Here is a 15,000-nt window from a genome sequence, read left to right on the forward strand (position 1 = left end):
GAATTTCGAATCTCGATTAGCTAAAAAAAGAAACGGAAAGACTCATTTATCCTTCTTTTATTTGTTTCTTGCCCATCTTATTTTTGAAGAGGTTAGCACAATTTTTGTCAAGCACGAAATTTTTCAAATCTTTATCATCGATTTATTTAAACAATCGAAAATAATGGAACAAAACGAAATCCCGTCTACATCTCGACATTGCACTTTACGTGGGTTTTATCAAAATTATTGTTTAATCAAATTTTAAAATATGAGAGAGAGAGAGAGAGAGAGAGAGAGAGAGAGAGAGAGAAAATGAAAGAGAAAGAGATGTAAAAAAAAAGATCGTCTAGCTTTAAAAATAAAGTTGACAATTTATCGAGTCGGATTATTGTTATCAGAATTTTTGGATAATTAACGTTTGCCAGGCCTATGATCAATTTCTTCACTTTTTACAGACATTTTATCGAATGGCCTGATTCGTCAGAGGATGTCCTTCTATGCAGATATATCATCCGTCGATACTAATAAAGAAAGAAAAAAAAAAATTAGGTATAGGAAATTTTTGAAAAAAATATTTAACCCCCCTGAACGAAAATGGCGCGGTAAACGAATTAAAAGGAATAGATCGATGTTTGGTTGGTTTCGTTTTTACACTTAAAAAATTCATCGTGATTTTTACTATATATTGATCTTATAGAACATACTCATTTTGAGAAGCATTCGGCAAAAACAACGTGTCCAAATTGTTTGAATTACATTGAAACCGATGTAAAACATTACAACACTTGCATGACACATTTGATAGCTACTTCTTTACTACCAGTGTGGTAAGATATTTATTTGATATTTAATATCTTTACAATTTCTGTAGTAATAATTTATTGTGATGTTTTCCTTCGTTTGTTACAGTATGTGCTTCTTGCCGTATTACTTGATCGCTTTCAAAGATACCGTCCACAGTTGTCCAAGATGTAAAATTTATTTAGGAACTAAATTTTCTAATAGCAGAAATTTCCTTGAACGATTGAAAACAAAGAAATCAGTCGATAACAATCTTTAAAAAAAAAAAAAAACTAAAGTTTACCGACATATAAATCTTTTGTTAAAAATTATATATATTTATATACGCATGCATATACATATATACATATAATGGTAATATATAATTTCTATAGATAATATTCTCTAATGTTGAAGAAAATATTTTATTACTAGTCGGTAATATAGAAATCGTACTAACGATAACCGATAATAAAAACATTGTCTGTATATCATTATTGGATAATGCAGTTTAACCGAAACTACTCGAATGATAACTCGAAAATTCTTTTGGTTGAAATATAAAATGTACAAAGCGACGTTAGTAAATCCACCTCAGTAGATCGGTGTAAGAAGACCCTGAAACTGCCAGTCATTCGATAATTTGAATCCGTACTTTTGCGGTTTTCTCGTTTATTAATGTTATAAAAAAATCATTTGAAAAAGGAAAAAAAGGAAAATGGGAACAATACGTGTAATTGAGAATGAAAATCAATTTTATGCGGAAATGGCTAATATGGGTTCAAAATTGGTCGTTGTAGACTTTACAGCTTCGTGGTAAGTTCTTTAGAGGTTATGATTTCTTGTTAACCGTACAAATATTACATTTCTTTGCTAATATTTTAATATCTTAGTTATAATAATAAAATTATCTACGTGTATATTATAAATTAATATTTAAATTTAATTTTTACAAAATTTCTTGTATTTTATTCATAGCCAGAAAATTTCTCTCATTTGCAATTGTTTCAATATATATATATATATATATATATATATATATATATATATATATATATATATATCGAAAGATCGAGAATATTAAAAAAATGTTAATATATTTTTTTTTTCTATTTAAACAAGTACCATATGAATTCAAATTGATGTTTATTATCTATAGGTGCGGACCATGCCAAAGAATTGCACCAGTATTTGAGCAATTCTCTTTAAAATATCCTAATGCGATATTTCTTAAAGTAGATGTAGATAAATGTTCAGAAGTTGCAGCCATTCAAGGCGTCAGTGTAATGCCTACTTTTATTTTCTATCGCAACCGAACAAAATTGGGTTTTTGCCAAGGAGCAGATCCAGCTGGACTTGAATCAAAAATACAACAATATTATGGCAATGGTGATACTGAAGATACTGAGGGTTCAGTTACTGGACATGTACGGGATAATTATAATATCTATTATCATATTTTTGGAATGATATTTCTTGCTTCAATTTTTTTATACTGGAATAAGTATCAACAATAAACATAAAAAAGTTGTAACTTTCTTTCAATGAATTTTTAACATTATCTTAATGAAAAAAAGAATTGTCAAGTTGTCTGTTAGCTCTCAAACAAATATGGTTTTAATAAGTGAAAGTGTTCATAATTTTTTACTCTTCCTTGAATATTACATTCAGTTAAAAGTTGAATATATAATATTACCTATTAATTAAAATGAAGAAATTAATATTTGTCTTATTATCTTTTTTATTTTTTTTTTTTTTTTTTTATATAAAGCAAACCAAATGAATTTTGAATAATGACAAAATGTAAATTTCTTTCGATATAATTAATGAAAATTTCATAAAAGTAAATTTAAGTACAATAGAATTTTACTTATTTTATACAACATTAATATAATAAAATTTCATTTCAAATAACATTATACCAAATAATTTCTAATTCTTATGCAATCCCTTTAATGACATTTGATAAAAATTGTTTGCTTTACAGATGGATTTAAACACGTTCATTGCAAAAACACAATGTGAATGTTTAAATGAATCGGATGATCACAACTTCGTGCAGTGCCTAACAACTGATGATGGATATCTAGAAAGTGATTGCGATGAACAATTAATATTATCCATTACTTTTACCCAAGCTGTCAAAGTACATTCCCTAAAAATCAAAGCACCAACAGATTCTGGACCAAAGAGTATTAAACTCTTCATCAATCAACCTAGAACTATAGATTTTGATATGGCAGATTCCAATACTAGTGTCCAAGATCTTACGTAAGTATTTATTATATTTTACCGCGTATTCATATGGATACATACATTAAATTTTTATGCAGATTATTGCCCAAAGATATCGAAGAAGGAAATCCTATTCCCTTGCGTTATGTGAAATTTCAAAATGTACAAAATCTTCAAATCTTTATCAAAAACAATCAAGCTGGTACTGACACTACTAGAATTGATCAGTTGATTATATTTGGATCGCCAATCTCAACAACCAATATGGGTGAATTCAAAAGAGTTACTGGTAGAAAAGGAGAAAGTCATTGAAATATATTTAAAACAACAGAAGTAAAAAAGAGAAATAATTATAATCTAAATAATAATTGACCATGGCTACAATAAAGATAATAAATGTTAGAACATGAATTTAAGGTTAAATATTATGATTCACATGTGCTGATAAAAAAAGGATTTGTGTATTGTTTTTTATATTTTGTTAATTATATATTATTACAAACTTACGAATAAAATACTGTATAAGATTTCATAATGAGATATATAAACCTTATAACAGGATCTAGCCTAAATATTTCCATAGTAATATAAAATTACTTTGTAATATGATTTCAAAAATTTTATCTTACTATTATTTATGGAGAACATAATTGTTCTTTATAATGAAGAAATAAAACTATAACTTATATCTGTGTTTGTGTATATCTTCTTTGCTTAATTTTGCTTTATTATATTTGGCCATGGTCAGCCTATATTGAAAAAAAAAATAAAATGAATGCATTTGTATTTATAATTTTATACAAGTAAAAAAACAAACATTATTTAAAAGTTACTCCATTAAATCAAATAATTAAAAATATTTTAATTCTGTATTATTTATAAAAATTAAAGATAATACTATTGATTTATTTTTTGGCATAATAATTACAATATAAAAATGTATTTTAATTTGACATAGAATGTAGAAAACCTTAATACAACTACTATATTACAAAAAAGACATTTAAAAAAATGTATAATTCTTATAAATGTCTATAAACAAGTTTTATGGATTCTCCAAAATCCTCCACATCGACAAGCACGCGTCCATCTTTGATCCCATGCTCTGATAGCAGCTGTCCTTGTCATATTCTGAACTTGAACTTTTCCACCACATCTAAAAACATTATATAAAATATATATATATATATATATATATATATATATACGTATACATATATTTTATATATTGTATATGTATTAAAGCTGCATATACAACTTTACTGAATACCTTGTGCATTGTTTAACAAGAAGTGGTTGTTTTCCAAGATATAAATGTCGAATGGTGTCTACTACCTGTCCACTATGCATACAGCCTTCCACTGGATTTAATTCAGGTGTAAATAATAATTGTTCGGGTTCTATACCATATTCCAACTAAATTCAACATTATAAAATTATTTGAATATTAATAAAAAAATGTGTGTGTAAAAAAAGGTGTGTGTGTGTATGTGCGTGCGCGCGCGCGCTTGTGCGTATATATATAAAAAGAAAAAAGTTTTTTTAATTACTTGTAAAGGAAGACTTTGATAGAAAAGTACTGGCGACGTTAAAGCAGTAATACTACTGCCTTGATGTAACTGAGGTATCATTATTTGATTTGGTAGCAGACAACAATCATCTGAAATAAAAAAGAATGCTGACATCATGTTGTTAATTCAAACTTACTTATGTCTATTAGATCAACATTATTTACTTGTGTATGATTATTTAAATAGTCACATTAAGTTAATATTTAGAGTAAATTAATATTTTTAAATATGCTTTTGTAAATCATAGCTTTAAATAAGGATCTGCTTATAAAAAATCCAAAATACATATATATACATATATATACATATATCATTTGGAATTAATTAATTACTTTATTATGTTCTTTGCATGTTTATATATTCTAAATAATTATAATAAATTTAATTTTGATTATAAAACTAAAAATAAAAATCTACGAATAAATAAATCTACATTTTACATATCTCTATTTTCTTTTAAACCATCTTTCTCTGCAAATTTATTTTCAAATGCAAGTATAGGATTGTTTTCATTCATTTTAACTGTACAAAGATCTATAGATTCTTTTTTGCTATCAGTTTCTAAAGTTTTATTAATTTCTATAAATATTTCAGTTTTCTCATTTTTCGGACTTTCTATATCTGCAATAAAATAATTCAATTCTCTCTCAACTTGCTTTTCATCATCTTTATTATCTTTATCAGAATCATCTTTTTTACTATTTTTATTATCAGAATTATTTGTTTTACTATCAATAGAATTTAAAATTGATGGTATTGTATGCTCTGGAAGAAACCAACGTCTCTTACTTAAGTCTTCTTTTTCACTTTCTTTATTTTTCTCGGCTTTTTCTGCCTCTCTTATCAAATCAATAAAAAATAAATCTCTTGGAGACATTGGTGTTTTTGGTGATGTAATATTTTTATTTTCTTCCGATGGAGTGACTGTTACTAATTTCAAATAATTCTTTATAGAATTTCTATTAACATTAGTCTCTTGTATATCCTCAATTTGTAATTCTTCATCATCTTTTTTTTGTGATTTTTCTGTAGTTACTATATTAACATTTTCAATGTCGTTTTTTGACATTTTTCTGTGGATTACTAAAGGTGGAAGATCACGTTTTCTTTTTGAATGTTTCTGGATTGTATTGTCAGTTGCTTTGGAATTATTTATACTTTTCTTATCATAATCTTTTGATGATAAATCAAAATCAATTGATGTTTTATCATTGCTTTTATCCTTAGCTATCATTGGTTGAATATCTTCTCCTAATGACTGTGAAGGATAATTTGTGCTGTCTGATCCATATGATCTTTTTTTTACATTAATATTATGTTTATCTTTTATGCATTTCCAAATACTTATTAAAAATATCATAATAAAAATCCAAATTATTAATGCTACTATCCAAAATATAATGGACCAAAATTTAGGCCAAGCATGAGTAATAAAAGATGAGTGGGACAATAATACCCATATTAATGGGCACATGATAAACCAATATCCCAAAAAAATGCAACATGTAATAATTAAAAAAATTGGTATTCTAAATGGCTTAGAATATAAATGAGAACTTTTTGATCCACTTTCTTGTGATATCATTTTTTTTTCGTTTAAGGCCATTGAATTTTTATGTTTAAAAGCAAGTTTGTTAGTCATTATGTCTCATCGAATTATAAACACATATTCCTTGAAGTTTCTTTTGTATGCAATTCTTTATGAATTATAAAATTTAATTACTAATTCACAAATACACCACACTGTTTTAACAATTATACAGAAACACTATAACTAGTTGATATTTATACATATTATATGATCGTTTGAATTTACAAGCACTAAATCAAGGAATTATTCTTCAGGCCATATCTAAATAAACCGAAGGAAGTGGTATTTTTATCTTACTTCCTACAGGCTAACATATATTTGATAAGAAATAGAGTGCCATATATATATATATATATATATAAATATTTTCTTAACTATGGCATGATATTCAAGATACTTAATATATCTAATTCAATTTTTTTATATAATTAAAATCATTTGTACAAAAGGAAACTTACCTATTAAACCATCATCTATTTGTTGTTGTGTTTCACCATTAGGTTGAACAAGTTTGGATAATAATCGAAATAATAATGCCAATACGTCAAGATTATCAGCACTACGTAGGAAAACGGGCAAACATGATGGACGAAGCAGACCCCAAATTCGTATAATGACAAGGAGTTCTCTTACTGTATTAAGTGCCTTATGATCTTTGAGTAATTCATACTGTATAAAAACACAACATAAAATTATACTCTGCAGAAGAGCTTCTAAAGTAAATAATAAAAGTATATGATATTGTAAATACTAACACCACCACTTTTCATTTGCATTCGTTGCTCGGGAAGTCGTGCTAGAAGATTTAATGCTAAATCTGCAACCCACTGAATCAATTGCTGTAATGACTGTAATGTACTTGGTTCAACTGTAAATTCCTTTGGATCAAGATGTAAAAGTACCTGAAATAATGAAATAGATCTTATTAATTTACATATTATGAAAAAGTTATGAATTTAATATATAAGACAATATACCTTACCTTATCGACATCACTAATAGGTTCTGTAATAACCGCTGCTAAACTTTCAGCAGGTCCCTTGTCATGAGATATTAAATCCGACGGCCTTAACAATGATTTAAAAGCTGTTGCCACTGAATGTATCATAAGTAAAGAGGATAAATCAGCTGCTTTGTTTTGACCTGATACTAACATTCTAGTAAACAAATATTCATAAAATTAATTTTTTATTTGTATTACCATAAAATATTTGATTATTCATTTTTAATTAGATAAGATTATTATGTTTTATTATTTAATATATACCTGTACAAAGATGTTTTGATACAAAGAAATTGCACATAAAGGTACTGTTGTATGGGCTGCGTTTGCCTCGTATAAGAAGCGTCTAATCGTTCGCATAATGTTTCTATCATTGAGGCTCTTAAACATAAAAGTACATCCAACCAATCTAAACCAGTAACTAAGCAATATTCCAATAATGTACAAGCATAACCTAATGTTAATGATGGTCCTGCAAACATATATATTACAATAAAAATTATCCTCATATAATATACTTAAAAAAAAATTAGATCTTTAAAAGATAAATATATAAAAACGAACCTCCATCAGGCAAAAGTTTGTACAAATACAAACTACCATAAGTATCGCATGCTAGAAGAACGCATCCAAGCCATGAAATGTCCATATGAGCTAAAGATATTGAACTTTTAAAATATTTATTACTAGGTTCATCTTGTCTCCATGCCATTTTTAATGACGAATACGATACTTCTTTCAAACAATCTCGATTGAGACAATGAATTGAAGAATCTGCTAAAGCTACTATAACATAACTTGGTGGAGGTAAAGTTGTAACAATAGGCAATTTTGTTGTAGTTATTGCTGTAACTGATGACTGACAACGATATTGTGATTGATGTTGCCAAACCTAGAGAAAACATTTTTTACTTTAATTCGTATTTTTTCTTAAATATTCATAATCATTGAAATAAATTTACACATCTACATACTACTGTTTTAAATGGTTCCAATGACTTTGGTTGAAATAATTTATGAACGGGTTGTGACTTTTCCCTTAATTCCCAAACTTCTACAAAACCACCATTTTCGCTATTTGCTGCAACTACTAAGGAATCAGCATCTTCTCTTACTACAAACTTAAGATGTGTAACATTTGTACCTAAAGATATGATATTGTTAGTCAATTAATATATAAATTAGCAAATATTTTAATATTTTAAACTTACAAGTATTATCTTTTGGAGCTCCATCTTGTAAGAAAAAACTTGGTAATGCTTGTGACGTAATTGTACACTTTTCATCAGTTTTACGTACCAATACTCTATAACATCTAATTGGTAAGCAAATACTACCACTACTCACAGCCACCAAAAAATGTCCATCTACGATAACATAAATTTTCTATATATAATAAGAATATGTCAACAACTTAACATTGTCAGAAAAAAATACAAATGAGTATACAAACTTTTCCCATAGCAAAGATCAACAGATGTTATTCTATGCCGTGTACTGCCTAAGCTTTCGGTAGAGGAACATATAGGATTTTGAAAGTCTTTTGTAATCATTACAGCACCAACCATTCCTGTTGTCGAAACTACCAATACACCTTCAGCTGCTCTACCTCCGAATTGTCTTACCGAAGGAGCAAAGGGTAAATGATTAAATTTTTCACTATAATGAATACTATCTTTCTTTTCAGCTACTAAACCAGTCTGTAAAAATGTATATTTATAAAAAAAAAATGAAAATATAAAATAAATACACGCAATTATTTTCTGATCAATATATATCATTTATTATTTCTCAAACCTTTTTTCCATTATGAAACCAAGCTGCACCTAATATGTGTTCACCAACAAAACAAGTACAACCTATTAACATCCAATCATTAAGAACATGATCTTTGAACATCCACAATTGAACATTTCCAGCTGAATCAGCTACCACAAGTTTGTCACCTGGTAAGTCCCATTCTAATGCTGTAATTGAATGTTTACTGGAAAGTACCCTAAAACAAAAAATACTTGGAATAAAAATATACAAAATGTAATATTTATCACTTGACATATCATGATTTATTGAATTTACTTATGAACATGCCAAGGCATATTTAAATCGACAACATAAACATGCGAACCCCATGTTTTACCATTACTGTCTTCTAATTCTGTAACTGTCGTAAATGCCGCAATATTACGACAAGACAATGTGCATAATGATTGTCCATCATAAAGACTGAAAATTAAAATTAGATAAAAATAATAACCTTCAAATTATTGTTCTTTTTTTTTTCAAGAATAAATTTAACAGTTAATAATTAATCGATAAAATATACCTCTCTTGATTTGAAAATGATTTTGAGAAAGCTTTCCTATTGACAGTATAAAGCAAATCCATTTTTCCGATAATGTTCCTAAATATGTATCTGATACGTAATTATTTATTTCTATTTATTGTATATCCAAACAATCAAATTGTAGAACAGTATATATATTATCGTGCAACAAATTAAATTGCATAATTATTTTTAACTAAATGATCGATACAATACGTATTAAAAAATAATATAAATACGTACATCCAGCGATGTGTCACGTTAACCCCATAATGCGCGTAATGCCACCTGCTTGTGTATCGACCATTGAACGTATATTATGAAAGAACGGATCATAATCGTAATTTATTTTAAATAATCTAACTTAATTTTTTTTTCTTTTTTTTTTTTTTTTTTTTTTTCATATTTTATATATACACATTACGTCCTATCTATCCTTAAGAATTTCTTTCACGACGCATTATTTTAATCATTAATCAAAGCGTAATATATTAAAAGTTCAAAAATTAAAATATTATTTAAATTTAAACGCATGATTTTTAGTAGACGTATCGTGAAAGAATGAAATATATATTGTACATAAGAATAGAATATATTTATAAATATAAACCGATAGTTATATTTATGTAATATAGATTATACGTTTTAAATGATGAAAATTTTGAGTGAAAAACAGAGAGAGAGACAGAGAGAGACAGAGAGAGAGAGTGATAGAGAGAAAGAGACAGGAGTTTATCGTTGTTTTCCAACTCTCGAAAAATCTCGATCGAGGAATTAATTGCTTCGTTTCATAACCCTCCATCCCCACCTATCATCTTTTTCCATCGTTTACATCGAAAAGTACAAAGTAAAATTCACAAAATAGTCATACAAAAGATTGCAAGTGAATTTGAAACTATTGCACGGAAATTTAGTCTATAGACACTCATTTCCGTTATCCTCACATCATCAAATGAAGCCATGATCTTTTTCAGTTTATTTGATATTGCACCGTTTTACATGTGTCTATTTTATTTTCATAATTAAATTTATGCTTCACGTTAATCTGTTTCTATCGTTTACGGCAACCATACAAATTTTAGTGTATTCTACTATTTCGCATCTTAAAGAAACAGATAATCGGAAATGATCTCCCTTCAGTCACATAATCAGGTTTGTATTTTTGATTCGAATGATAGAAACTTCTTTATTTATTATATTGTATTTTCTTTTTTTTCATCATGTGTCCCCATAGGAAAAAACATTGTAAGAAATTAATATTGAATGTTTGAAATGTTTACTTTTTTTCAGCGTTGTTTATATGTATTTTATATTATAACCTAACTTATAAAAAATTGTTTTTAAGTAACTACAAAATATTTATGTTTTTTTTTTTTTTTTCATTGATTTAAAGAGTTTCGTAGTATTATCATGTTCTTAGGAATTTTCAATTTTTATAACAAAAAATAATTAACTTAAGGAAATTTAATTATTTAACAAATTATTTTGTATACTATCTTAATTAAACGGAATATAGAATATGAAATTTTATAATATTTAGTATATATCTAAATACGATTAATGTGAGATATTATATATTTTCTAATAATAAATAATTTATATAGGTGCTGTACCATCTGACGCAATTAACATCAAGCATTAATCCTAGATCTGTACCATTTATAGTAAAAGATCATAAAAAAAGCAAACCCATTCATAAAAATGAAGATTTTTGCCAGGACAGTTTTTCTGAGGTAATTTTTTAAAGATATTGTTATAATTTTTATATCATTCAAGCTGATAATTTCAGCCTTACCAATATCAGAATACTATTTATTTTTAACCATTTATATATTTATAGGTAGCAAAAAATTGTATAGATCTGCCAATTCTCAAATTAAATGTCCACAATATAGCAAGTATATGTGGAACGAAAAAAGATAATGCATGGTTAATACTTGACAATATTTTTCTTAAAACGTCTTGGAAATCTTTAAAAATAAATTCCAAATGGAATGCATCTTATATATCTGGAATAAATTTTACTGAAAATAAAAAAAATTTTCCATGTTCACAACTTACAGAATCTATAATCTTACCTGCAATATATTTATCATCTAAACAACAGTATAAACTATTTCATAATTTATGTAACAGAACATTATCAAATTACAATGTACAAGTACGTTCTTTTAAAACGGAACGTGATATAAAAGTGATATACAAAAGAAATCCTTCGGTGTTCACTAGATTGAAGGAATGGTTTGATTCATTTGGTCTAGCCTCGGTATAATATCGTATTACTTACATATTATTAATTATTTTATTAAAGTTATTAAAGATAAAGGTATTAACTTAATTTACTTAGGATTCTCATAAAACAACGTTTCCTAGTGATCTTAAACCACAAGACATAGAATTAATGAAAAAAATATTTGCCAATATGAATAATACTACAGATGAAAAAAAATCCAAAGTTGCGTTTGCAGAGGGATATGCTCTAGGTTTACAAGCTAAAGTGAAAAGTCGCAAAGGATGGCTAAGATTTGTAAATTGGCTAGCAATAGCATTGTTGATTCTAACTATGTGCTTTCCATGTATGTATAATAGATTATAATATTTTTAATTGCTTATAATAATACAAATTTAAAGTTTATACATAGAAAGTTTAATTTCTAAAGTATAATTCCAAAAGAAATGTTTAATGTATTTTATTTTATCAATTTCAGTTGCCAATCTTGGAAATGTATTCAGATTTTCATTCACTAATAAAAGTGAAATTGACCCAGAAGATATTCATTTTACGTTCGATGATGTGAAAGGAGTGAGACATTGCAATATTATTTATAAAAAATTATTCATTTATAATCTTTTTAAATTGGTTTTACTATTTTATTTATGATTATTTCTCATTTAAATTTGTAGGTTGAAGAAGCTAAGCAAGAATTGAAAGATATAGTGGAATTTCTTAGAGATCCAGAAAGGTTTACTGCATTAGGGGCAAAATTACCTAAAGGGGTATTATTAGTAGGTCAACCTGGTACTGGAAAAACAATATTAGCTCGTGCAGTAGCTGGCGAAGCAGGAGTACCATTTTTCCATGCAGCAGGACCAGAATTTGATGAAATTTTAGTAGGTCAAGGTGCACGTAGAGTGAGAGATTTATTCAGTATGTTATCTATGCAATAAATACTATTTTTAAATGGTAACTGCAATATCATAATAACAAAGTTTTAATTTATTGTATTTTTACAGAAACAGCAAAAGAAAAAGCACCATGTGTGATTTTTATAGATGAAATTGATTCTATAGGTGCTACAAGAACACCTTCAGTTCTGCATCCATATGCAAATCAAACTATTAATCAATTACTTTCGGAAATGGATGGGTAAATTCCTCTTTGTAAATGATTATATACATAGCATTGTTTTTAAATAATATAAAATGTGACCTCGTAATTTGTTTTTATAACTTCAGATTTCATCGAAACGAAGGAGTTATTGTACTAGGTGCTACAAATAGACGAGATGATTTAGACAAAGCATTATTGAGACCTGGTCGTTTCGATGTCGAAGTTAATGTACGAATACCAGATTATATGGGTCGTAAGGAAATCTTAGAATTATATTTAGGAAGAATTATGACTCGTGATATTGACGTAGATTATTTGGCAAGAGGCACGACTGGTTTTACTGGAGCAGATTTAGAAAATATGGTATCTAGAATCTATTATTTTTCATAAATATCATCTTGCAATGAGTTTGCAAGAATTTACATCAATAATTCTCTCGATTGCAATTCTAGTCTAATTTTGATGATCTTATATCTGTAACAGGTTAATCAAGCTGCTTTACAAGCGGCAATGCTTAATTCGGATTATGTAACCATGAAACATCTGGAATATGCAAAAGATAAAGTTCTTATGGGTCCAGAAGGAAAATCTAAAATTCCAGACGAAGAAACCAATCGTATTACGGCATATCATGAAGCAGGTCATGCATTAGTTGGATTATATACAAAAGATGCAGATCCACTCCATAAAGTTACAATTATTCCACGAGGACCTTCTTTAGGACATGTAATATATGAGCTTAATTTTATATAATCGTTTCTTAAATAATAACGAGTAATACACATATAATGCAATATACTTTTTTTTATTGTAGACTTCATATATTCCCGAAAAAGATAATTATCTTGTAACCAAATCACATCTACTAGCTAAAATGGATTGTTTGATGGGAGGACGTGCCGCCGAGGAGTTAATTTTTGGACCTGATAAAATTACAACAGGAGCAGCTTCAGATTTTGAAGTACATAATTCGATTTATATATTTATATTGCGTTTACATATAACAATATTATTCAAATTTTATTAAGAACCATATATTGTTTTTATAGAATGCTACAATAATAGCAGAAACTATGGTAAAAAATTATGGAATGTCTGATAAAGTTGGAGTAAGATTGTATGATTCAAAAAAGAATTCTGATTATGCTCCTAGTACTACAGAAACGATTGATAACGAAGTAAAAAGACTTTTACAGGTGGGTATGAAGCAAAATCTCGGTTTTTTGAAAATGAACCAAATATATCTTATTTACCGATACATATATTGATAATTTATTTTAGGAATCATATGAACGTGCTAAAAACATATTAAAATTACATTCTAAGGAACATAAACAATTGGGAGATGCTTTAATTGAATACGAAGTATTGGATTCTGATGAGATAAAAGCAATACTAAATGGAAAAAAAATTAGAACTGAAACTTCAAATAAGAAAGCAACAATTATAGATGTACCTAATAAGAATGTACCTAATACGACAAATAAGGGAATTTTAGATGTACCTAATAAGATGTAATTAGTAATATTCTAAAGTATAATTTGTTATCTAAATTGAAATGATCTAGGCAATGTACCATATTATCCCGTGAATACAATTCCCATTTTCGATTTCGTTAAATAATAGTTTTAAACGAATTTAAAATGAAATCAAATTTTAAGTCAATATCAAATTAATAATCATATCTGCTTTATATTTCTTTTACAACGTTACAGCATCTTTTGTATGCATCTTCTGTTAGATTTCTTTTCTTGCTTCTTTCGGTTTCTATTATGCTTAATTCATATTCTTTTTTTTAAACTTTATAATTGGTAAATAAAATAAAAAACGAAATAAAATTTAATTATTAATATATCAAACAAAGTAACTAAACTGATCTTCCCAAATATACTTTTATGAATCAATATTCTTATATATAATAAAAAAAAATATTGAACCAATTATAAGGTCAATTTTATACTTTTATTAATTACATTGCTAATAACTAATATTAATTATTGTATTACATATAATCACAGGATATTGTGGTGCATAATGATTGATAACATAGGAAGCTGTATTATTTGAAATTTATGGCTACTTTTTTATGTTATCATAAATGTGACATATTTGTCACTTTCAGTCTATCATCTACACAATAACTTGATCAGATTTAATAACGTAAGCTTTAGCTTTTGTGTCAAG

General features: G+C 27.1%; 3 protein-coding genes across 5 annotated transcripts in view; 2 read left to right on the forward strand and 1 right to left on the reverse strand.

Moving 5' to 3' along the window:
* The first annotated feature begins 1,339 nt into the window (after window positions 1-1,339).
* On the forward strand, window positions 1,340-3,777 carry Txl (Thioredoxin-like). The gene is made up of 4 exons (XM_035867937.2): window positions 1,340-1,578; window positions 1,922-2,189; window positions 2,750-3,033; window positions 3,096-3,777. Exons 1-4 carry the CDS (start codon window positions 1,481-1,483, stop codon window positions 3,307-3,309), a joined length of 864 nt encoding a protein of 287 aa, XP_035723830.1. The 5' UTR covers window positions 1,340-1,480; the 3' UTR covers window positions 3,310-3,777.
* A 105-nt stretch (window positions 3,778-3,882) lies between these two features.
* On the reverse strand, window positions 3,883-10,104 carry MED16 (mediator complex subunit 16). Of its 3 annotated transcripts, none has more exons than XM_035867931.2 (15): window positions 9,729-10,104; window positions 9,486-9,563; window positions 9,239-9,385; window positions 8,960-9,158; window positions 8,616-8,862; window positions 8,374-8,529; window positions 8,137-8,306; window positions 7,727-8,054; window positions 7,427-7,634; window positions 7,142-7,316; window positions 6,915-7,061; window positions 6,618-6,828; window positions 4,548-4,657; window positions 4,268-4,413; window positions 3,883-4,153 (listed from the first exon to the last, which is right to left on the reverse strand). In XM_035867931.2, coding segments are annotated over exons 1-15 (2,448 nt in total). In that variant the 5' UTR covers window positions 9,731-10,104; the 3' UTR covers window positions 3,883-4,029. The 3 variants fall into 3 exon arrangements, with proteins under 3 accessions (XP_035723824.1, XP_035723826.1, XP_035723827.1); XM_035867933.2 differs by having other exon boundaries at window positions 9,486-9,575; XM_035867934.2 differs by lacking the exons at window positions 9,239-9,385; window positions 9,486-9,563 and having other exon boundaries at window positions 9,729-10,103.
* Window positions 10,105-10,220: 116 nt separating this feature from the next.
* YME1L (ATP-dependent zinc metalloprotease YME1L) overlaps window positions 10,221-15,000 on the forward strand; it is a 5,032-nt gene continuing 252 nt past the window's right edge. Inside the window, exons 1-12 of the mRNA XM_035867935.2 lie at window positions 10,221-10,637; window positions 11,090-11,218; window positions 11,326-11,751; window positions 11,833-12,061; window positions 12,194-12,288; window positions 12,390-12,633; window positions 12,720-12,852; window positions 12,942-13,179; window positions 13,300-13,542; window positions 13,631-13,777; window positions 13,866-14,012; window positions 14,098-15,000. The exon at window positions 14,098-15,000 is cut by the window's right edge and continues 252 nt beyond it. Of these exons, the coding sequence (XP_035723828.2) occupies window positions 10,611-10,637; window positions 11,090-11,218; window positions 11,326-11,751; window positions 11,833-12,061; window positions 12,194-12,288; window positions 12,390-12,633; window positions 12,720-12,852; window positions 12,942-13,179; window positions 13,300-13,542; window positions 13,631-13,777; window positions 13,866-14,012; window positions 14,098-14,334 (2,295 nt within the window). The 5' untranslated portion in view covers window positions 10,221-10,610 and the 3' untranslated portion in view covers window positions 14,335-15,000. The remainder of the gene's footprint in view (window positions 10,638-11,089; window positions 11,219-11,325; window positions 11,752-11,832; window positions 12,062-12,193; window positions 12,289-12,389; window positions 12,634-12,719; window positions 12,853-12,941; window positions 13,180-13,299; window positions 13,543-13,630; window positions 13,778-13,865; window positions 14,013-14,097) is intronic.

The sequence above is a fragment of the Vespa mandarinia genome, chromosome 24 (genome assembly GCF_050613455.1).
Source record: "Vespa mandarinia isolate Hongniang chromosome 24, ASM5061345v1, whole genome shotgun sequence".
Taxonomy (NCBI): Eukaryota; Metazoa; Arthropoda; class Insecta; order Hymenoptera; family Vespidae; genus Vespa; species Vespa mandarinia.

Bases quoted from the DNA above. Each gene is read 5' to 3' on its own strand.
- Txl (XM_035867937.2), top strand. From the start codon at position 1,481: ATGGGAACAATACGTGTAATTGAGAATGAAAATCAATTTTATGCGGAA. The intron at 1,579-1,921 runs GTAAGTTCTTTA...TATTATCTATAG, and splicing joins GTAGACTTTACAGCTTCGTG to GTGCGGACCATGCCAAAGAA. The intron at 3,034-3,095 runs GTAAGTATTTAT...ATTTTTATGCAG, and splicing joins ACTAGTGTCCAAGATCTTAC to ATTATTGCCCAAAGATATCG.
- MED16 (XM_035867931.2), bottom strand. The intron at 9,159-9,238 runs GTAAATTCAATA...TTTTTGTTTTAG, and splicing joins ATGCCTTGGCATGTTCATAA to GGTACTTTCCAGTAAACATT. The intron at 4,414-4,547 runs GTAATTAAAAAA...TGTTGAATTTAG, and splicing joins ATCAAAGTCTTCCTTTACAA to TTGGAATATGGTATAGAACC.